General features: G+C 31.6%; 1 protein-coding gene and 2 long non-coding RNA genes across 3 annotated transcripts; 2 read left to right on the forward strand and 1 right to left on the reverse strand.

Annotated features, from left to right (window-relative positions):
• The first annotated feature begins 4,028 nt into the window (after positions 1–4,028).
• Positions 4,029–11,232, forward strand: LOC132725528 (signal transducing adapter molecule 2-like). Its single transcript, XM_060710662.1, has 4 exons — positions 4,029–4,115; positions 7,586–7,640; positions 8,305–8,467; positions 9,504–11,232. Exons 1-4 carry the CDS (start codon positions 4,040–4,042, stop codon positions 9,537–9,539), a joined length of 330 nt encoding a protein of 109 aa, XP_060566645.1. The 5' UTR covers positions 4,029–4,039; the 3' UTR covers positions 9,540–11,232.
• Positions 11,233–12,881: 1,649 nt separating this feature from the next.
• On the forward strand, positions 12,882–14,660 carry LOC132725526 (uncharacterized). The gene is made up of 3 exons (XR_009625066.1): positions 12,882–13,064; positions 13,443–13,552; positions 13,885–14,660. It is a non-coding gene; the product is annotated as an uncharacterized LOC132725526 (long non-coding RNA).
• An 847-nt stretch (positions 14,661–15,507) lies between these two features.
• LOC132725527 (uncharacterized) lies at positions 15,508–17,166 on the reverse strand. The gene is made up of 3 exons (XR_009625067.1): positions 16,912–17,166; positions 16,450–16,535; positions 15,508–16,041 (listed from the first exon to the last, which is right to left on the reverse strand). It is a non-coding gene; the product is annotated as an uncharacterized LOC132725527 (long non-coding RNA).
• Between the last annotated feature and the right edge of the window lie 8,060 nt (positions 17,167–25,226).

Raw genomic sequence — 25,226 nt, forward strand, 5'->3', positions numbered from 1 at the left:
GGCTCTTGGTTTATTATCAAGCACTTAGAATAGTCGAGCGCACTGGCTCTTCTTAATAGATAAATAGCGAGATTTAACATTCTTTTTCGAAGAACTTATACTATAGACACTGGTACTGTAAATGAGTTACAGTTCTCGAAAGAGACATGAGGTTATTCGTCGCGAAAACTTTTACATTTTGGTTCGCACGAGATGATTAAAGTATGAGAAAGTTTGAGCATGAGACAAATTCAACGTTAAATGTCGTTGAATGGCGCGAAAATTTTCTTGCGATAATGTTAAATCCATAGGAACTCTGGAACAGGACCGCATATTGCGACGCATAAATCCGAATCCGTACTGGCTTTACATATTGTTTGTCCGACCTTTGAATATCTTTTTATATTATGCGAGTGGGTGGTCTTTAATTATATAATCTCAATTTAATATAATCTGCTAATTTAAAAATCAGTCAAATTTACAGTATATTTTTATAATACCGTAAAATTTGACCAGTTTTAAAAGTTACATAATGGGTTCAACTGATAATATCTTTTTTGAGGCCATATACTCGGATAATACTATAAGATATTTAGATGTAGCAGAATCGTTTTTAAAAACCGTAACACGATCGAAAATATGCGCCGTAATATGGGTCCCGTTCTCGAGTTCCTATGGTAAAATCTTGCTTCTATATCTATAAAATACAGAAAGGCGGGGCAAGACTTAAGAAAAAAATAGCTCCTTTAACTGGCCCAAGCAGGATATATTTCAGTTGTATTAAATCCACGTGGAAAGTAACTGGTAACTGACGTAAGCCGACACTTTTTGAATATATAGTCGTATAAATATGCCCCTCGTACTTCAATGAAGTACCAGCGTTGAGCGTTACCCTCTTGTTTATATTCAATTTTACTCTTGTAAAAACAGACAAAGTTTGCATCTGATAATTTTTAGATTTTTTATTATTTGAATTTACAGATACATAAACCTTTTTTTATAGACAAAATGATTATGTTAATGTTACAATGTAATTTTTGATGTGTTGGTTTAAAATCCATCTTTTATCTGGTCTGTTTTTGATTTCTTAGCAAATGCATTTGAAAGTGAACTTTCAGGATAATTATTTTTCCAATGTATTTTACAAGTACCGCAAATGAAACCCATGGGCAGATCTGCTTTCGAATTTGCAAGAATCATTCAATGAATGACAACTAACAGGTTTTTGACAACTAAAGTTAACAGTTTTGTGCTTCACAGATTTATATAAAGACATCGTGATAGCTTAGAACTCAATGATATGAGGCATTTTTAAGTTACCTTTTTTATAGTTTATTTTGCTTGTCTCTGTTTATCACTTTATTTTCCAGAATATATTAACAATATTATAACATTGTTATTATTTGATAGCATAACTTTAATCATACTTCTGATTTTATCAAGTTGAACTTACTAACATACTGTTTTATATGTTTTATATACTACATTGTGTATGTTTTGTGTTTATTTATATATATGATTTTAAAACTGAATGCCTCCAGATGAGCGAAAATATTTCAATAAAAGCAAATTTGAGAAAAATGTACTAAGATTTTAGGAAAAGTAAAAATATTCAAGATTTAAGTAATAATTTACATGTTTTTTATACGACTAATGACTGAATTTTCAGTATTTATAATTATATTTCTACTGCGTTACTAACGCAGTAAGGGCAATTTTTGCATATTTTGTCCTCTTTTTCATAATTTACGTGGGCTGTAAGTGCCATAGATAATTTGCATATTGCTTCCGTTTGGTTATTTCACTAAACACTACATTTAAACACATTTTCAAATTTTCATAAAAGTTAGCATGAATCTGGAGGCCTGCTGCTTTAAAAGAGTATAATAATTGTTATTTAAAGACATTGACATGCAAATGGGCTCCTTTAAAATTTCGCACTACATTAACGTTATGATAACTTATTTCTATTTTATAATGTTACATGCTTATTTTCCAACTAAATGATTAATATTCAGCAGATTATAATATTAAGGCAAAATACGTAATAGTTATAGTATATGAAACGAATTAGTTACGAGGGTATAACACTGGCTGGGGCGACATCAAGGGGTGTTTCTGCTAAAAAATGGCGAGGCCGTGAGGCCGAGACAATTTTTTTTGCAGAAACATCCCGAGATGTCGCCCCAGCCAGTGTTATACCCCCGTAACTAACGAGTTTCATATACTATAACTGTTTTATCGCAATGGCATAATGTTTCCATTTTTTTGTATAGAAACAATAAATAAATTAATCGTTAGCTACATTACAGTTATTTATGATAAGGCAGTTTTTTCAAGTTGTTTTCGCTGCCGCAAAAAAATATACAAAAGACATCCAATATTAGAGGCGGATTGTATACTGTTACCAAGATTGATTCAAGATTAAAGGGCTTTTTTCAGTGGAAATAATTCATTCAGCGGATGTACCTTTTGATTAAATGAGAGTAAATTTCATTTCATTAATTATCTTTGTTTATATTTTTCATTGTATTTATATATTTATTTTATTTTATTGATTTCATTTTATTTTTTTTTTTGCTACTGGGAATGGTCGTTACCACTGCCCCATTGGAGCCTCTATGAAAAAACTGTATTGATATATACAAGGTGCGAAAAAAACTCGACCGATATATAACAGTCGAGTTTTTTCCTATATGAATCAATGAAAAAACTGTATTGTTATATATCAATACAGTTTTGAAATGCTCATTGAAGTGTACTGAGTATAATGGGTTATAAGAACAAAGGAAAAGTTCCAAATCATGCGATAATTCATAGTATATTATAGTTTGTGAGAATAAGTTAAATATTCAAAAATGAAAACATTGGCAAAATACGGCAATATTTTATAAAATGTCCTTGCAGTGTATTATTGCTTTCCCCGAAATTTGGTAAACATTTTTTATGCCCCCGGGCATATAGTAATTGAACCGTCCGTCCGTCTGTCTGTCCGAGCAAACATTTTGGGTTAAGGGGCTATATAACAGTAAAGAGAACAAAAGAGAACAATAGGTTCATTCCGTGATCAAAGGGTTTAGTAGCCCTTAAGAAAACAAAGAAAATAACAAAGAAAATAGCCCCTAAACCCAAAATGTTGGAACGTCCGTACGAGGTTAACCTAGAACGGCAAGTTGGATTTTTCTTAAGTTCTACCTGTACCAATGGCTTCATAATTTACACACTTACTAATCCATACAAAGTATATGATCTGGGCAAGTTACAGAATTATGGTTTCCATTTGCACCAAGTTATGGCCCTTTTCATCACTTACAAAATGAATAATGGTTAACCTAAACCGGCAAGTTGGAAATATCTTATGTTCTATCTGAACTAATGGCCAATATGATATTGGACTTGAAGAATACCGGATATTATGATGTAAGCAAAGTCATAATATTCTAGCTTAAATGTTAATCTTATTACATGTATTTATTCTATATATTTGTATAGCAAAACGGAAGGTAGAGTTTAGTGAAGAAGTTCAAGTAAAGACGATTGACATGATTGAGGCCCCAGAACAGCTGCAAATTGAATTGTAAAAATAGAGATACCATAGCTCAGTCATTTTGACAATTTATTATGGTAAAAACGAAAATCAAGTTTTCCCCTTGTGGCTGAGATGCTGCCTTTCAGGGTTGAAAAATCAGAATTACACCAACTGTATATCCATGCGTTATCATAAGAGGTGACAAAATTGGTTCAAATTACTGGATTCTCTTAGCTCTAGCAGATAAGGTGGTTTTGACCTCTAGTGTTGTTTTAGTTTGTAACACCTGAGGTTAGCCAAAATCACCTTTCCTGTTTTTCAGCGTAATATTCCTTAAAACAAAACAAAACAAACAAGCATTATTATTCTCAGACTGATTGATTTTCGATCACAGTTTGTTATTATAAGAGAGCATATTTCTAAGTTCATCAAAAATGTTAATATCATAACTTGTAACTTTACATACAATTATTAATTTCATAATCCATCTTGAAAGAAAAATTGTCATTATTTCAGTCAAAGATAGATGAAATGCTGCAGCAGATACAGAGTGCTGACCCCACTGGAGAAACACGACCGGACACCATGGAAATGTTACAGTTGGAAGGTATTGATTTGATAAATTGTTGTTTTTTTTTAAATTTTGAAGTATATGTGATATTTGACTAGATCTATTACTATGGAAAAGTTACTTTTTGAAGCTATTGATATACTTCTTAGTGAAATAATAAATGTATTTCATCATGGAAATGTATATGACCAGAATTTATTGATTCTGTACTTGTCTGTGAAATATAAATGATATTACACTGCTGCAGGAAGATATACACATGGTGTTGGTAACAAAAAATGATTCGATTTTATTTGACATAGTACTTAAGTGATAAAAAGAAGTGACAAGCAATCAAACAATGACTACATTTTGAAAATGCAGGAAAATGACATTGAATTTACTAACTCTGAAAAATTACTAGGAATTCATGTGGAGCATAGATTATCATGGAACTGTCAAATTGAACAGCTGATTAAAAAATGCAATTCTTTACTGTATCTTCTAATTCGTATTAAACAGTACCTAAACAAACAGATGAGAATAGTTTTTTTATAATGCATACATATTGCCACTGCACTATTTGGGGAAATTGTAATGATGAATTACTGAACACCATATACAAATTTCATTATACTTGACAAAGACATTTACACACCCTCAGATATATTGTTTCATGAATTGAATTGGTTAAAAATACATGACCGCATACATTGTAAAAAGGCAATTCTTGTTTACAAATCCCTTAACAATCGATTGCCACATTATATGTCTGATTTATTTTCACATACAAATCACACAACTCTAAGATCACACATTCAACAGACACTACATATACCCAAACCTAGATTAGAATTTTGCAGAAAAGCTATTGCATACACTGGGCCTAAAATCTGGAACAATTTACCATTACGTATCAGTCAATCAAACAGTCTTGCACAATTCTAAAAAACATACTTAACATGGTGGTACTCTGGTGGAAACCTCTGCTTAGATGCTATGTAAATATTAGTTTTTATTAGGGATTAAACGATAATCGAGTATAATCCAAAATTGATCGTTTATATGACAATTTTGTGATGCTCGATTATAAGTTTAATAATCAATTATCGGTATTTTATTTTTTAAGCAACTCACTGTATTATAACAACACTCTATAAATTAAAGCCAGCTTCGGTTGACACAATAATTTTCATTCAAATCATAAAGGCTAGCATACTGTTTATTACTGGGGACCATGGAGTTAATAGTTAACAGTGAGACATTCTAGTTTAAAGATATACTATGCTGAAATTTGACATTAGAAAATTTTAACAATTGCCACACAGTCTCTTTGTAAATATAAAATAAACATGTTTTGACTTCACACAAAGAAAATATGTTATGTATAAACTTATTCTACACACTTTAGGTGGTCACAATATCAATATATAGTATCATTTGTTTTGTTAAGAAAGGACCAACTTTACTTGTCCCTGTAATAGGGTACGCATTCCCATGCATAGTTCATTCCTTTATCCGAATTGAGACATGATAATTTCATAGATTTTAATGAATTTATTTGATTAAAATATTTTACTCAAGGATGAGCATGGTATATCTTTTAACTAGTTAATTTCAGTAGATAAAATGGTAATTACAAAAAATAGAATATTAATGGAATTCTTTAAATATTAAAGCATGATATGTACATTGTACATATTCACTTTGTTATTGTCAATTCTTCGATTATATAATCGATGATTGATCAAAAAAAGGGTTGTTCGATTATTTTCGATGATCGATTATGCCTTTTGTCCGATTTATATTGGTTTAAATATGTATGTTTTATATATATGTTAATTTTCACTTTTGATAACATCTAATTCAATGTTGAATGTATGTATATATTATTAACTCATGTCTTTTTTTTCTTGTTATTTTGTTTAAGGTTGATCTCACATATTTCAATGTTGAATGTATAATAATGAACTCAACTTGTGTCATTATTTTATCTCTTATTGATGTATTGTATTTTATAAATTGTTTTGTACATTGTTAAGGCTCACAGGGAAGACTGGGCTTGCCCAACTGTGTTGCCTCATTAAATAAAGTCGTTACTAAATTACTTACTTACTAAATTACTTACTTACTTGCTTGCCTGTCTGCCTGCCTGCCTGCCTGCCTGCCTGCTTACCTACATACCTACATACCTACTTACTTACTTACTCGTGAAATATAAATGATGACTCTTTTAGTATTTAGTAAAATTTCAATTTCAAAGTTCATGACTATAGCTTATGAGTTTTCTTGTGGAATCTGTAACAAGAGACCAAAATATCGTAGACAAAGTCTGTTACTCAATCAATTATAATACAATAGAAACCTCCAGCTTCGGAAAAGTCAATACACCTTTTATGTGTGTCTATGCGAAATAAAATCAAAATACCTCCAAAATTGACCAAGTTATCAAAATTTAAAGAATGCTACCTATACATACCCGGCGCACGCCGTCATAAACGTCATGACGTTATAAGATTTTTAAAAATGTTTTTCAAAGTATTCACCGTGTTTCGAGTTGCACTATCAGTGTTGGGCGACCCATTTATCATAAACGTTTTCAAAACAGTCCTGCTTCAATGTACTCAACACTCGCAGAGTTGAGTTTCCTGGCGGAGTTCGCTGAAGTTTTCTAACCTGTGACCTCGATATTGTGATTTCTAATAAGGAAACAGTGCAAAGTCTTAGGGCGTCATTATTTCAGTCAAAGAAGTCTCTGAAAACCTATCACATCAAGTTTAATCTGTGTCTTCTGAGATCTATGGCAAGGTGCATTATCTTGATAAAATATAATGTTCTCCATGTTGTCAATTAACGTTGGACGCTTCTTCAACTTAACACAGTATTCAATGGCATTGCGTTGCGCCGCATTTTCATCTGACTTCGCCATTTTGGGCATTTTCAAAATAGCACTTCTGTTACGTATTATGCTAGTACATACTTTTTTCAAATTAACGTTACATAAACGTCTGTTGATGATATGACGTAAAAATGAATGACGTAATTCCACATGAATGTATTTCACATAATTATTATTATGCTAGAAGTTAAAGGCATTATTTTAAGAAGCATGCTCTCAACACTGACTAATATTTTATCGTGCCCCGGGTATGTTGTACTGTTAAATATAAAACCCTGATAAAAAGCGTTACCATATATTTTGGCTATTGATTTTAAGTAGGTAAATTAACAAATGACCAAGAAAGATATCTGGTAAATTTTATTAAGTTATGACGTCAGGTTGAAGAGAAAATAATATAGTCTACGACATTTTGGGACAACCCTCGTAAAAGTTTTTGAGAAATAAGATTGATAGCATTTCTGAGGCATAATTGGCCTTTCATGTAAGTATTAATTCTGCCTAGAGATTTAAAGGACCTTATTTAAATTGTTGAACATGTTAAGGTTTTTATCAGCATCCAAGCTCAGTTGGATTTGTGCCATCCAGTATGAAGGAAATACTCTTTCAACTTTGTTTTGTTTTCTAGAACAATGTAAAGCAATGGGTCCACTTATAGATGCAGAACTGGAAAAGATTGATAAGTATGTCTTTATATTGTATTTAATATACTACAAGTCAATTCTAACATTGGTGTTCCCATGCTTTGGGCAGTGCAACAGATGATAGTTGGGCAACTGAGTAGGGATCTTACCTTGTGTGTTTATATCAGTATTGCCATGGAAGTTTGATAGTTTTGTTTTGGCATCTAAATATATATTAATCACTCATTGCATGGGGAATTAGCTATAATAATCGTCTTATAGTCTCTGCATGACAGGGCATTAAGCCATTAACCATGAGTTTAAGAAAATCCAGAATTCAAATATCCCTGCCTAGCCGTTACTGGGACAATAATTTTCTTGTTCTGTCAACTCAAATATATTTAAAGTACAAGAAGCAATACTGTTTCTCTGTGTTTCAAGTTACAGCAACAATGTTTAACTTAAACTTAAATGGGGACTTTCTAGCTTTATTGATGGAGAAATATCTCAGATGCCCTTTCTTGCATTATTTTAGGCTTGTGAACCACTGACCCTTTTTGTACTTGTTGGGTAATTTTCTAAGGTGAAAGTCTTTGACAGGGTTCGAACAAATGATGATGAGAGGCAGGTAATTTGAAGTCCTTAACCTTAAACACTTGTTTCAGGAGACGTCCTTTTAATTTAAAGACTATTCTTTAATTTTATTCCTTTAAATAATTTGCAGGAGACATGCTGAGTTATGTGGAATTAACACCAAGGTGTTAGAAGCGTTGCAGATGTACCATAACTTAATGAAGGAGACACCGATGCCATATGCTTACAAACAGTCTATGTCGGGATATAACCCTGCTTCAAGCATGGCGATGTCCCCTGGATCTATGCCACAGGTTGGTGTTAATATTGTTTTATACCTACTTTATTGTATATATACAAAGGGAATAAACGTCAGAAGATCAAGTATGGATTGGTTGTTGGATCTCTGATCAATGTTTTTAATGTAATTCACATTGGCTAGGTCATGTAAAACAATTTTACTGATTTTATTCATATGACATTGTGCATGTGAAACATACAGTTAATATTAAAGGTATGTAAAGGTTTATAATATATCAGCAGCAATGAGTCAAATGCTACAAATGACCCAAGGTCAAGGTCTAATGGTACAAGGTCAGATTGGCCCTATAGCACAGATGGGACAAATGTCTCAAGGTCAGATGATTCCAGGTCAAGGTCAACCTCAGACATACACAACAGCCTGTAGTCAAAACTAAAATAAATAGGTAGTAATTAGTCATTAACTCATTATTATAACTTCTATTCTCTGTTTGTGATGCAATTTGACTATTTTGATACATAAACTTCTGTAACTGTGCCTTATAATAGGAAAACTTTAATGTCATTTAAGTATGTATGCCTCAGAACTTTCAACTGATATATTTGTCAGTTACGAAAGTTAAGTTATTTTTTAGAGGTGAAAACTTATTAGTAGATATACAGAATCAAATGCAGTAACAAATTTGTTGTCTTGTCCATGTTTGTTGTCTTAATCTAGTTTAAATGGTTCATCGGATAATAATTTGTAGCAAGGTTTAGCAAAGGTTAGACTTGTTAAAAAATATCAGCTGACAAGGAGTCAGGAAAGACAGGAAACAATGTTTGAAATTGATACAAATATTTGTGAATATTTCTCATGTTTCTGTATGTTACATTATATAATTTACATAGAGGGGCTAAGACTTAATAGAATAGTTGAGGACAACTCTATATGATCAAATATATTTTCTTGTGAAATTGTTGCAGGAATTGCAGGTTGACGGCTGATAGTTTTTCCAAGAAACTTGCCATTAATGTATTGTATTGCAGACAAACCCTCTTTTGACATAATGAATTGTAGATTCTAATTTGACCTTTATTTATTTTCAGTGTACAAAATTTACCAGGTCAGCAGACTGTTTATAACGCAGTCCAATCACAACCCCAACAACCACATCCACAGCAAAATGTAGTTCCACCACAACAGAGTATTTCTACATATAATGTGAACGTAGTTCCGTCGCATACAAGCAATAGGATCAATGAATTCTCAAAACATGGTACCCAGTTCAAGTGACTGTGGTCCCCAGCCCATTTAAGGACATATGTACCAACAACCTGTATTCCGACAGCAATTATTGTGAACATATGTAAACAAATCATTAAGAATTTGAAAAAATAAGTGATTTTTATATAGGAATTCAAGAAAAAAATCTTAGATGATGCAATTGATATATAACTAATTCAGTGTTGTTGTGTCCTGGCTTTGAGCACAAGATAATGCTGAATATTGCAGGATAAGTAGAACAAGGCTGTCTGTTGTGATGAACAATGTATACATGTGCAACTCATTAGAATAACAGGCTTTATTGCTTGAGAATTCCAGTTTAGTTGTATCAGATAATAAGTGAAAATAGAGCTCCCCTACATGATGGATTTGGCTTACTTCACATGTATTCTAGATACCAGCAATAATTGCTTAAAGTCATATCTTGTTGAATCATTAAAGATATTTCGAATTGTAACTCTTCATTGTTGAACAAAGAGACTCTCCATTTAGGCCATTACGTGACAGGACTGAAAATAATTTTTGGAGAAATAATGTTGTATTTCCCGAAGGTCTAGATCAATAATTAAAAACTTCAGGCTCCCACACTTGATTTTTTCAAAAAAATTATTTTACTAATGAAAAATGACCAATAATTGAAAAGTGTTGCAATGTTTTTCATTCAAATAGGGCAAAACATAGCATTAATATATAATCTTCATTTAATTTCTTAGTATATTTCTTGTCATTTGCATATCTTTCTGTTTTAAGTACCCCAGTTATGCTATGAAAGAAATTCATATGTAGGCTTTGGGACCATAGTGGACTTCCTTTAAGAGAACAAAAGGCTCTGATATACCACATTAATTGCTTAAATAATAAATCAAATAATAATGTACCAGAACAGACCTTGGTTAGTAAAGAGATACAAATATGTTATAAAAAATTAAGTTTTATCACATACCTGTGCCGAATTTTGGACTTGTAAAATGGTATTGCGTGGCCTGGTGTGACGTCATTTGTGTTATACAAACACAGTGTATGTTAGCATTACACAATAGGTGTCTCAATGAATATAAATGCGTATTTTTCACTTTAAACAGTGTGTGTTTTGGGTATGTGATAAATAGAATATTGTATCGATGCAGTTTCATTACTGATATTATTGAATACATTGAATAAAATAATATTTTGCTCGCCAGAGGCTCGCGTAATATAACTTTATTCAACTCATTCAATAAATTAAGCATGAACTTACACACTTTAGATGTTCTCTTTTTATCAAATTTTGCTTTATAACTTAGTGACAATTCAAACGTTTTAAAATTACTTGGCACAAATGATCCCCACCATGACACAATCTGCAGAGCTCATCATCCAGGTTGCTACACCCATGGTCAAGGTTATATGTTCTCCATAACTTTTTGACTTTATGGAAGATTTTAAATAATTTGGCACAAATAATCTTCATCGTGAGACAATGTGCTTATGATATGCATGACACAACATCAAGGTCATGGTTGGTAAAATGTTAAGAGGTACATATTCATGTTCACTGCGAAAGGGGATTTAGCTGTCCTTCAGACTGCCTTCTTAAGCTCTTAATATTTATTTTTGACATTCTTATCTCAAGTGGCTTTCCTTTAAGTTTTAAAGTAGATCCCTGATTTTGTTTTATCATGTAATTCTGACTCAGTACCATATTTAGCTTGCATACATTTTACTTTGATAATACTAATTGATAAATTGTGTAATGGGAATCCATAATGTAAAAAAATATGAAAAACTTCCACAATAAAAGTAAAGTAATACATTAGACACATAGTTCAATGCTTGGACAGCTGCCAGCAGCATACTTTACCCATGAAACTAGTCCATATCAAAATAAGCTGGCTAGTACAATTACTGTTTAACTCCTATTTAATTTAGAAGAACTTAATCCATTACTTCATTAAGGTGACAATATATGACATCTGATCATGGCTTGCACTGTCAAATATTCAGTCTGTACAGACTTTGTAACTTTCCATAAAAAGGATAAAATGAATTTGTCAAGTGGGAAAAGATGGGCAAAAGTCTGTTATTTGGCTTAATTAGGGCAATACTTTAATTTATCTTAATTGACAATTATACAATAGTCCATGATTAGGGTTAAAACAGTTACATATTTTTCTGTGCAATCTGTTTGGTTGATAAGCAAATAATGGCATCACATACGTATACAGAGGTAGTAGTCAAACAGAGATTTAAATGTTTATTAAAACAGTTCAAGCCATTGTAATAAGGATTTGTTGTTTTCATTGTTGTCTATATACCTACATACAGTATTGGCGTTCTGTAAAAATGCTTGATACATTTATAAAAGACAACAAAGTGTGTATATGTAGGAGGTATATTTTTAAGTACATGCACATGTGATAACTTACTGTAACTATAATATTGATGTTTTATATGGATGTGTATGTTTATGTGTTCATTTAGTTGTTTGTATGCGAATGTTATGGTCTCATTTTATTGGATGTGTTGAAATGATGATTTGTGACATATTTAATTTTTTAGGGATTATACTTTATTTAGTTTAATCCAGGATTGTCCATCATCACACTCTGTCTCTGAAATTATTTTAGGAATGCTAGGTTAAGAATTAAAAAGAAATCTCTTTTGATATAATGTGATGTGATGATATTTTTTTTCATTTGTGTAATCCAGCTAGCTTACAGACCTTTACTGGTTCAGGTGCTTGCCATACCCAAAATAATGCATGTAGGTACACCTGAGGTATTCCTCCACCAGTAATGTCCTGTTTACATTTAGAGCTAATGTTGTTATAACTAAAAACATAAATAATGTCCATCATGTTTTATTTTTTCACTCTCTCTTTGTTATCATACTCTCAATACATTCAGTAAAATGAGACATCCTCCATAGTGTCATGTTTTTGTGTTTTTTTTTCAATTTTTAGCTCCCATATTCAAAGAAAAGGAAGAGCTATTGTACTCGCCATGGCGTCCTTATTGGTGTACATGTATGCGTTGCAGACGCAATAACACTTTGGTTAAGTTACTTTGAGCAAATGAGTATTCTTTATAACAACCTGATGGAAATAGGTTAAAACTTCACAAACTTATTCTCTTTGATTATTTAACATGGTGATCACTGGGGCACATAACTCAGAGTTAAACTTTTTAAAGAGTTATGCCCCTTTTCTTAATGTCAAGCTTTGAGAATAGGGCCCGTAAGTCTCGTTTACTTTCACTTTCGATTTACCACTTCCGGGTACATCGGCAGACTTATTTACCGTTACGCATATAGGTAACCCGAAGAACTCGAGGGATATAGAAGTTAAATTTGTTTCGGTCCTCTTCAGATTTGAAGGAATGGATAGCACGGGTCAAAAAATGCAGGTAGGTCAATTATCTGACGGAAAAACGAGGGATTTATAGAGTTTAATAAAACTAGTTTATTTTCGGATAGTGACAATTGTTTCGGATGTTTTGTCAAGGTAGTGAATTCTAGTTGTTTAGCTTTTAGTATTGTTTTAAAACTACTGATGTGAGAAATTAATTCAAACCATTTTAACTTATTGAAATAAACAATGGAGAAACACTTTAATTCTAGTGTATATTAAAGTTATACAAAATTCGGACATTGCACAGTAATTCGGATATTTTTTCCCTTCCATTTTATTCTTGTTCCTTTTTCAATTATATATACATGTTAATATGGTACCTAGCAAATTATGATTGAATTAAAAAATATAATATTTGATTAAACCATTTCAGATGTATAGACAAGGAGGTATATGACAAGTATAGAATATACAGTTGTTCAATATGGACCATTAATCAACTGTTTGCACTGCCTATGATCCTGAAATATCTATACATCAAAGGTAAATACATGTAAAATAATTGATTAATTTTTAGTTGAGATCGGAAAGATAAACAATTATCAAAATATAGTATTATAATTTAATAACTTTTGGATTTCACTGCATGATAATTGATAAGTAAATAAAACATTAAAAATAGTCATGTTTCACATTCAAGAAGATCAATATTTTTGACTGTTATATATTATGTGTTGTTGTTTATCTTTAATGTTTATTTACTTCAAATATGAAATTTTTCTGTCAATCATGACCAGCTTATTTAATGTAATGTAAATATCATTTCTAGTGTCTTACACTTGTAACAACATATTTATTGATTTTTCATTCTGCAGATAAAAAGGGAAAAGATGAAGGAGGGTTTGTCCATGAAGACCTTTATTGCAACTACAATCTTCCAGTTCCTTAATTTGAGAATGATATCAGAGAACACACAGTTACAGTGAAATATTAGTTTAATATAAGCCATTGAGAATAGTCAAATGTACTTTCCTGAAGAAGATGAATGACACCCAGCACAAAAATCTTAATGTATAAAGAGTATGATTTTATGGTGTTTGACACTATGATCTTGTTAACATGTTAATTTCACAATGATAGAAACAGAGTAAAATATCCACATTTCATTGCAGTTTTAAGTATTAAAACTAGATACTCTATATATACCAAAGCTGATAACACACCAGAGATAAGGTTTTTTCATGGAATCACAGTATAGTCATATGACATTATGGACATTAAATGACTATGAAGTAAAGATTAGCAAAAATATTATATATCATCTACTACTAATATTGTGAGGTAATCATTGATAAGCTCACAAATTTGCAATCAAAGCTTTGATATCAAGCTGAACATTTTTCAATTAGAATATGATTTATAACTCTATGATAATTTGTTCATGTTAATTTTCAAAGTCTTTACATTTGTAAAAGGAAATATTCTTATTCTTGTATCAGTAGACATTCACAGTGTAAAGTTACATTGTCCAAATAACTAATAATAATTCCAAGTGCTTTCCTGAAGTTTTTCTTCCACTGGAAAATCAGTGTGATATATATGCTAAGCAGTGCACTATAAATTGTGTAAAAATAAAAGTTTATTAAACTTATGAACTGTTTTTTGTTTCTACTATTTGGCATATATTTATAGCAGTGCTTGATCATAAGAGTTCATCTGCAAAATAAGTGTCACTGTGTACTTTAATTCTCTAACAGCAATGGCTAGATTGCTTGAATATGCAAGCATTGACTATATTAAATACTATGCATGTCATTTGAATTTTGTCTGTCCTGAAATCGAAACAGACACTATCTAAATAATATTGATGAAAAGTTCTTGACAGCTCTTCAATGACTACATTTACACATATGTACATGGACAGAAGTTAAAAGCATTGTGTGGTGTTTTTTTTGAAACATTGACAATTTTGAAACAGTTCCAATGGGTATATTAATGTATCAGTGATGTAATTGTTTTGTATCAAGTGCAAACCCTAAGTTTTGCATGTATTGTATAGATAATTCACTTTTGGTCAAATGTCAACAGGTTCAATACATTATAAAACAGGTAATTTGAAACCCAAAGAAGTATATGGTATGTAATAACTACCCCTCTGATACTAAAATCTTCAAGGAATGCAGAATTGCAAGTCTTCTCCAATTAAGAGAGAGACTTGGGCTTACAAGGGCTAGCAAGCTAGTGTTTTGCTACAGAATACTCAACACAGATGAATTGCATTAATATTGTTTACTCTGGTATTACTACCTGCCATGTACAATGCAAATCATGGCTTTTCTAAGAGCAGTGAAAGGCTATAACTGGAAGGAATTTTACACATCTTGCCTCAGAAACAAGTTTTTCTTTGAGATGATTTTTATGATATTTAAATAATGGTTAAAGATTACATTACTTTTACAATTGCAGTGATCATGGTGATAATATGAAATGAAACTCAATCAAGATAGAAACATTTTAATGCTGAACATTTATCTTTTTACCATTCCTGTTAATTTACAAGTCTATTTATAACAAATTTATCTTAACTGTTTTGAAACTACATGATGCCTGGTTGAAACTGTTTTGGGCAGCCATTTGCAGAAGATAAATTATCTTTGAATAATTAAGTTAATACAAAGTTACAAATGACAGGTTATTTATTTCTAATAAAGACAGGTTATTTATTTCTAATAAAGACAGATATTTTGTTTAACATTTTTACACTGACATATATCTTTGAAGTGTCTTCAACCTTAGTTTTTATTAGAATACAAACATTCAGTCAGACAGTTTACACAAGACATGGAGCTTTAAGAAGCTTTAATTCAGTCAAAATCTGTAATGGACTGCCATGTCTCTACCACTATGTACTCCAAGACTGTGTATGGACATTTCCTTTCAACTATGCCTGGTGGTCTAATCTGATGGTGAACACTCCAAAATAAATCAAGAGCCATGACAAGTACTCAAGATCCAACCATGAAATCACATACCTGTATATAAAGAAAATTTATCATGAGTTGAAAGCAATAATAATTGGTCAGCTATAAATTTCAATCATTTTCATATTGTCATGAATAGAAAATAATGTTGAAAAGGAAGAAACACTTCTTGGTGTCCTAGTTTTTGTAGATTTGCTTTGACAACTGATCTTTAAAAAATGTGATAGTGACTAAGTTCTTTTAACCATTTACTGAACATGATTTAACTAAAAAATATGACCCACTTACTTGAGAAAAATACTTTAAACAGTATTTAACATGAATTAACTACATATGCCATACTGTTTGTTTATTTAGCTACACTGTAATTATTTACAAAAACGAGAACATTATATGTTATACAATAATATTTATTTTTCATAAATGTAGTTTAAGTAGCTTTAAGTATATATTTCTTACCAAAACGATTTTACAGCAGACCATGCATGTGTATATACAATGGATACTGACGTCTTTCATCTCACCAATGTCCTCAGTCAAAATATCTACAGGAGCAAAATATTTCATTGAATTTTATGACAATTTAAATTGGTTATATACAGATTGACTGTTTGTGCTTTATAAAGATAATAATTATAAATAAATAATATTTTCAGTTGGAAGAAAATATATTCAACTAAAACACACTGATAATCATATTGAAACGTTTATCCGAAATATGCGCTGTCCGAAATTTCTAAACATTATATACTTCTGAGAGATAATCAGGTAGCGCTATAGAAAATTGATAAAATCAAATTCACCAGTCTGGTGTCAGATGCGAATGATGTTGTATCAAAAAACAAATTTATTAGATTTACATGGAAATGAAAATATTACAACATTTATTGGGATAAACTGAATTTGAAATGACACACCCACCTGAAGATTATACGAAGTTGTCTTTCATTGATACTTGTTCACAAGATGAAACCATTTGCATTTCGTTACAAAACAAAAAACTCTGCCAATTTCCACATATCATTTGCTTTTCCATATAAGTTTTACTTTCCCACCGGCATACAAGTATTACCCAATATAGATAAGCAATGTTGTTGATATTTGTTTGTACCCGGAAGTGCAAAATATCGTGAAATCTCGCAAGTCACATGACGAGACTTACATACCCTATAGTCGAACATGTTGTCTTACTATCAGTTTGTTTGTAAATTTTATCTGTTGTTTTAGACTTGAGTAGGTTTTCTGATTTTAATGAGAAAATTTAAATGTATATGGTAATTTTTAGTAAGATAACAAATTTTTTGCAATTTTTTTTTACTGTCCATAGGAAGCATAGCATGTAACTTTGTCCCGGGTTATCAAATAAATAATACATGTACAAAGATTTTATCATCATTATTAAATTTATTAATAATCTCTGCCATAGTTGTTTTACCAGAACTTGACTGTATCTAAAACTTTTGTTAACATATTAATAGTTGTAGACTTGAATTCAAACATTTGCAGAAGAGGATCATTTTGTCACCTTAATGCAGTAACATGTTAAACTCCTTTTACATTTAATAGGAGTTAAACTGTTACTGCATTAATAAGATGATTTGCAAGATATTAAAAGGATGCACCACTGATATATTTGTTTTGGTGATTTTGTAATAAATTGATTGTATTTAAATTATAGCTATTATACATATTATAATCTGTTATATGATAATACTAATATATTAAATATGACTTTGTTAGTATAAAAATTGATCATATTAATAGTTTTACTCAAATATTCGTGCATTTTTAAAGCATGTTATTTCAACATTTACTTTGTATAACTTGTTATTCAAAAACATGAAGTCACTCATTTAAAAAAATGTGTGTGTACATAAAGGTTAGGAAATGTGTCATTGAGGAATTTATTTAACTACATGACTTTTAAAGAAGTCTCTCATTTAAGTTATTCGACAGTCATTCATTAAAGTAAAATGTGGTACTGGAACTGTCATTCATTTAGTAAACATGTCTCATAAGAGAAGAAAACATTTTACAAGAACAGTAATTCTTTCTTAGAACGATTATTAATTTAAGGAAATATGTAGTTGTAGCAGAAATTCATTTAAGGAAAAATGTTACTGGAGCAGAAAAAGGGAACTTGTTACTAGAAAAGTCATTTATATAAGGAAAAGTGTTACTAGAACATTTAAGGAATCATGTTATTAGAACATTTATTGGTAAGGAAATGTGTTATTCAAGATAAGGTTGTGTTCAGTATAATTATGAAAGTAGTGTAAACACTTTTGGGTGCTTGTTTTAGTTATTTTATAAAAAAAACTCATGTCACCATTATAGTCAGGCCAGCTTGCTCATCCATATATAGTCTTATAATGTCAATATTTTAAAGGAACTCCACTGAGGTCCAAAAGCCTAAAACAAAAAAAAACTGAAATTCTTTTATAGATCAACTGGGGAACTCAAAGCAGAGAATATGCAAAAAAGATGATAGAAAAATATCAAACGAATTTAACTGAAAATGGATATTTTGTACCATCCTCAGCTCCATATGAGTTTAAAGTGTTTAAAGGCTTTTCTTTTTTGTGTCATTTCCGTAAAAAAAAATAAAAAATGTATATTTTAGAAAAATGGAGTAAGTGAATGATCTGAAATTTTTGCATGTTATTTTTTTATCAAGAACTTCATCATATTGTACACAAATTAAAAAATAAAAATTCAGTCCTGCCATGTGAAGAAACCTCAGTGGAGTCCCTTTAATGATCATAGATGTATAAACATGTCACCATAGAGTAAGAATACTACCTAATTTAGTGATATAATGGTTTTTGACATGCTGTTGAGAAGGGATGGACATTTTAATGTTTAAAAACGGGTCCTTAAAAACATTTTTTTTCTCAAATTTGTATATTTAACTTCTAATATACATGTATAATGTATTGGTATATATATTTGGATACTTTATCTGTATAATAAGAAATAATTATGTAAATGAACTAGGAAGGAAGTTTTTCACTATAATAGTGAGCGAAAATTTTAAGTTTAATAAATGTATGAATGTTGTATAAACGATAATAAATTTCAGTAAATTATGATAACATTAGTTATAGAGCAATATGAACAAGATATATTCTGTTTATAAACAAACTTTATGTATGTTTCGAGGTCAAATGTTTGTGTAAATTGTTGGTAATTGCGAGTAATAGTGCGATTTCAATTTGACAAAACTCAGATATAAGATATTGTAAGGTCATAAATAATGTCAAAGTCACTCATAATTCATGACTATGGTATCTAACATTTGAAATGTATTCCATTAAATCTGCCTTGCAGTCATAACGGATCTTAATTTAACCCTTACCAATGCTGAATCCAAAAAGATAAGACTTTGCCATTTGTATAGAGACAGACCAGCCCGGTCAACCATTCAGTGTGATCAAACTCTTTCTATACTGTTGATAGCTCAGCTATATAGTAATTTGGTATTGCAATCCCTTAATATTTGAATGGACTCTACCATATTCTAAGCAAGGAAAATAATATTACACAAATGCCGCAGGTTTAGGGTAAAGACAATTGAAATGTTTAAAGTCCTATTGGTCAGTTGAAGTAGTAATAGTAGTACAAATTATGGCATTGCCAGATGTTATTCAACATCTAGTTTCCACAATATTTTTCTGTTGTAGTAGCATTTAGACATTTGTCATACATGCTGACAAATAATTTGCTTTTAAGTGCAAATTCCAGCATAAAGTAGGAACACTATTTTACTTGGAAAATTAATAAACCCATTACCTGCTGAATTTCATAAATTGACTTGTCCAGCTTCTGTTTTTTGGAACTGTTTATTATCTATTTTGAGGAAGTCAATGTAGACAGCCAACACTATAGAGCCTGGTCAGACTGTGTGATAAAACAGCCTGGCCTTGCTTGTTAGGCTAATCATAGTGTGATAGAGTAGCCTGGTCTTGCTTGTTAGGCTAATCATAGTGTGATAGAGTAGCCTAGCCTTGCTTGTTAGGCTTATCATAGTGTGATAGAACAACCTTGCCTTGCTTGTTAGGCTAATCATCTTTCATTTACAGCAGGTCAAGAATTAATGAGAGTATCAGAACATTCCTGGCAAATAATGTTTTTCTTGATTTTGTGCACAACACTGTTTCAAGTAAAGACGCTTTTCAGAATTATAGGGAATTTATTATAAGTTATATACAGTGTCAATGTCATAATACATGTACTTTTATCAGATCTTGTGTAACACTGTGACAACTAGTGATAATAGAATAATACATGAACAGGTCAACTGAAAACAACAACAAAAATACACGGTAATGCAATGACTAAACTTTGACAGAAAACGGTATGTACATTGAAAATGTCCACATTTTGCGTAAGAAAATGAACCTCATATATTCTCCTGGTTTAGGCCCCGGAGTCTATTCCTGGATATAGCCAAAAAAAAGCTTAACCGCAAGGCTATGATTCTGTGTTCATGCATTTTATGGATAAGCAAAGCGGTTTGTTTTTGTATACATGTACTATGTATTCATTCATGTATATTTCTTTGAAAACCATGTTAGATTACAAACTCATAATTTCTACATTTTGTAGTTTATTTTACGATATTTAAAATTTTCACACATTCGGATTGGTTGAAGATTGATTTAAAATATTTTCAAATTTTCATGCTTTCTGATTGGTTGAACCTTTGTTTTTTTTACCAATCACAAGAATGTTTATTTTTAGATTTTTAGGTCATAATTTATGCGGAGAAGATATAAAGTGCCACTGGGTATAAATATTAGTATGATATGTTTTACTGAAATTCAAGGTAATTAAACCTGTATACAGCATTTTTTGTAATAAATCTAAATGTTTTGTATTTATTACTAAGAAGTGTAAATGTGTACTATATTTAGATTAAATGACTTTGTTGTGTGTATTTATTGGATTATTGTGAGTTATTATTGTCTAATGTTTATTATTAAAATCTGGATACAATAACTTATTAGTTTGTTGTTATTTTGATTAAATCCAGGGTGGTTTTACATATCAGGTCTATCTGTGTGGTGAAGGTTACAGCTATGTTGTCATTGTCACATTAATGTTGTCAATGTCATAAATATGTTGTCAAGGTCACGTATATGTTGTCAAGGTCACATATTTGTTGATAAAACTTCTAGGACAGGAAGCTTATAATGCAGCTTGTGTGCGAGCTGTAAATTGTTCTGCTTACTTTTTGTACCTGTCTGTACCTAATGTACTTATTGGCATGATCATCTAAGTTTTCGGATTTCAGACTTTAATGAGCTTGTTTGGTAGCAAACATACTGGCATTTTCTCGTTACAAACTCATTTGACAAACATGTATTTAACTGATTATAAAGAACAAAGCGACCTTCAAATTAAGACCACTTGTCGATAAAGAACATGTTAGGCTTTTCCCTTGGGTGTAAACATATGTGACTGTATAGGGAACTTGTTATGGCAACGAGGCGATACTTCATGTAACTTTTTATGGCAATGAGGCAATACTAAAGTAAATTTGTTGTGGCAAAAGACAATGCTAAAATTAATTTGTTGAGGCAGTCATAAGAAAGGTTAACTTTTTATGACTACAGTCAACTTAAAGTTAATGAGGCAATACTAACTAAGGTTAACTTGTTATGTATATCGAGGTTCTTATCTGAAGTTTGTCAGAAAGTGCCAAGACGATGCCATTGTCCCTATAACAAGTTCATTTCATGTCAAAAAATACGATAAAGGGAGGTAATTTAACAATTATGCTAATTTTATTGCCAGTTACATTGTCAAACTAGGATGACTATATAAACAAAACAGAACAAACAATAAATCAATACAAATTTGCTCGCCCATATGGTAATTATTCCGGTGGCGAGGATAAAAATACAAAAACACGCATGCACATTGTAAACTAGCAAAACACAGTATAATGAAATGTGCCTTGGGTTGAGGTGAATGCACACACCAGCAGCCAATGTGGCTCTGGACAGTAACTATGCTCCTAACAGGATGTTCAATAAACTTGTTTAACATGCAAGGAAATATCAAACGGGCAGTCACGTATGAAGATGTATCAAGGAAGAATATTTGATAAAGGGAGGTAATGAAAATATGCAAATTAAAAAGTTGTTGGGTTGTTAAATGTTATTAACTATATAAAAAATCACTTTGTAGGGTGGTTGGTAGGGGCTGCTGGAGCATGTTGTTAAAAATCTTTTAAAAAATTCAAGATATTTTATCTCAACAATTTAACCAATTCATAAAAATATGGACTTTGTTCATCTTATTTATTTTTTTAAGGAATAGTGGCTTTATTTGTTACAAAATAGCTAAAGACTGTTTTATTTCTTTGAAATTTCATTATTTTGTTCATTTTCTAAATATTCTTGGTGACAGTTTTGAAGTTTTTCAGAACAAGGAGAAGATTGTCTCCCTTCCGATAGGATCTTTCAAATCTGAAAGACCCTGCTTCAGTTTATTGCCATGCACCAAACACTAGTGCACAACTGATGCCATTGCTTTAAGTCAATGGCACGAGACGGTTGGTTTATTTCCAACTCAGCCAGCTAAACCTCCTTTCAACCGGTTTAAATCTTAGTTTTACAAGGAGGTTGTATTGTCACGGTATTCGTGTGTCACAATCAAATCTTCTTATGACTTTTATACACAAGTAATTACGACAAAACTACAGCTTTCCAATATGCATATTTTTTTATCTCCCTTTAACTATGTAGACTGTAAACCACTACATGTATAAAGTATATTGTTTTGTGCCTTTAATATATATGAAACACATCAAGAATGATTTGTCTATGTGTTTTCTCTAATGGCATTAACTTTTGAATAAGAAAGCGCAACAGTATTTATGCCAATGACATATATGTATTGCTTGAACATTGTTTTTAATCAATATCTAGATATTGAAATATATGTATATATCTTTTTTCCTAATTTGATTTGACCAGAATAAGAAAAAAAAGTTGTTTTTATTTTTCTGAAACTTTTAAGTCTGCAATTCTATAAGGGTTGGGTTAAAGGTAATATTCTACCGTCACTGAGATATATGTATATCAACTATGTTACAACTGTGGTGGTGGTGTTGGTAGTTTTCGATCCGAGTCACGGCAGTAGGCCACATTGAATTTATCAGAGCACTATTCAGCCACCGCCACTGCTCGGTCGTTAGTCTATTGGTACATCCGCTGGAAGGCACTTAGAATAATAATGAGGGTCCATCCGCCCGTGAAGGCTCAAAAAGCAGATTATGCTGCCGAGCACGGACCCGGATATGCCACCAGTCATGCCCTGAAAGGGCTATTCCTGAAGCACAAAGTGGTGATTATATACCTCCATGCAATTTCCACTGAGTATTAGTAGCCAAATATATGAATTTTGAGCCAAATGTAAGTCACTATACGACGGTCAATGTGAACCAAAATGAACAGTAACCTGAGACAATATAAAAAGGAGGTAGCCCTTAAAAGGGCTGTTTGTAACAATCAAATGACATCCTGAAGCCGTCATACTCTGTGCTAGAAGCTTACGCACCCTAGGACAGTTTCCTTGGTTGTCCCTACAAACTTTGGGCTTTAGTCAGGCCATTGGCAGCTGATCCGCACTTTCTAATTCTTAATGCTTTCGCCGTCCTGAGTTCTTCAAACTTCCTGCCGATGCCCTGTACCTTCTCAGCCGCGCAGGGCACAAAATCAGCGTTCGCTGTCCAGTGCGGACCCGGGACATGTCACCAGTCATGTCCTTAAAGAGTTAATTTCGTAGCACAAAATGGTGATAATTTACAACTAGGCAATTTCCACTGCGTATTTGCCTGAAACGTTATATAGGATGTAAAATAGACATCTGCAGCTGCTCTGTGCGTTCTCAACAACGTGCACATACAGAGGTGAAGAGAGAAGAATCACCGTGGTGGTGTTGGTAGTTTTCACACCGGATCACGACAGTAAGCCACATTGAATTCACCAGAGCACAATTTAACCACCGCATCGTTCCTAGGCAGGCTGTCAAGCAGTTTACCAGGACTAGTTACCTTCACTTTCGCAAGGAACTGAAACTTCTGTACATGCCAGAGCAGAGGTACAGTGCGAATGACCGTAGACAGGATTTCATGATCATTCACAACGAAAGTGACATGCGCCGTCCGAGAATCGAATCCGGGTCGCCCGATGCATAGTCCAACGCTCTACCTACTGGCTAACCGGACGGCTATAAAAGACTCACTGTTTGTTCTTACGACTTATATATACACATAAATACAACAAAACTACGGCTTTCAATTGCAAGTTTTATTATCTCCCTTTAACTATGTTAACTGTAAACGTAGTAAGGATATCCGGCGCCAAATATAAAGAAGCACAAACCTTTTGAAAACAGTGGGTTTGTTTTGCAGCTGTATAGTCAGACAAGACTCCGTATTGAATTTCACACTTTTTTATTCTTATCTTTGCATTGAAATATATACAATATATTACGCACGTTTATTTAAAGTTATCACCTTAAGCTTATGTTGGCCGGGTCAAATTGAAGATATGATACGGAGTCTAAAAAGAAAAGAATATGTTCTTAATTCATTGCCTTTATTCTTTCTACTTAAAACATGGCGGAGACTGCCGTTGCATAACAACATGTGGCATAATAACATTTAACTAATTGTTCACAACTAAAAATAACAATGTTTTAACTTTACTCATGTCTAGGGGTACATGCAAAGAGTATTAAAATATAAATCATTATTATTATAATACTGCAATGTAAAATATTTGGAATGAATAATAATAACCTGATTAACAACACAACCTTAATTATTTATATATCTGATTGAAATAAAAACATATTAAACTGATGATTACTAAACTGCTACTATAGATACTTAACTTGAGAATTTACTATTATGCATAAAACAATAACAATCTAAATCATTGGCACAAATGATAATACTGACAATCAATTAATTTGGCACTTATAACTGTATATACTTAGCAAAAGATGAAAGATAATAATGAACTTTTATATGTTCAGTTAGACAAATAGCATATAAACAATGTTCAAAACAATATTTTATATGTTCGACTTTATGTCGTTTATTTAGTAATGTTCAAACAATATGTTACATGTTCGACTTTATGTCGTTTAATTGCCTTTGGGTTCATTTACCGAGCTCTTTCCAAATATGACATGAACATGCTATTCTAAATAATTGT

This window comes from Ruditapes philippinarum, unplaced genomic scaffold (genome assembly GCF_026571515.1).
Source record: "Ruditapes philippinarum isolate M1 unplaced genomic scaffold, ASM2657151v2 ctg10734_1_1_1_1, whole genome shotgun sequence".
Classification (NCBI taxonomy): Eukaryota; Metazoa; Mollusca; class Bivalvia; order Venerida; family Veneridae; genus Ruditapes; species Ruditapes philippinarum.

What these genes read in the sequence shown, in the direction of transcription:
- LOC132725528 (XM_060710662.1), top strand. Translation starts at nt 4,040, where the DNA reads ATGCTGCAGCAGATACAGAGTGCTGACCCCACTGGAGAAACACGACCG. An exon ending in GGAAATGTTACAGTTGGAAG is followed by an intron (nt 4,116 to 7,585) that starts GTATTGATTTGA and finishes TTTGTTTTCTAG; the next exon opens with AACAATGTAAAGCAATGGGT. An exon ending in GAACTGGAAAAGATTGATAA is followed by an intron (nt 7,641 to 8,304) that starts GTATGTCTTTAT and finishes AATAATTTGCAG; the next exon opens with GAGACATGCTGAGTTATGTG.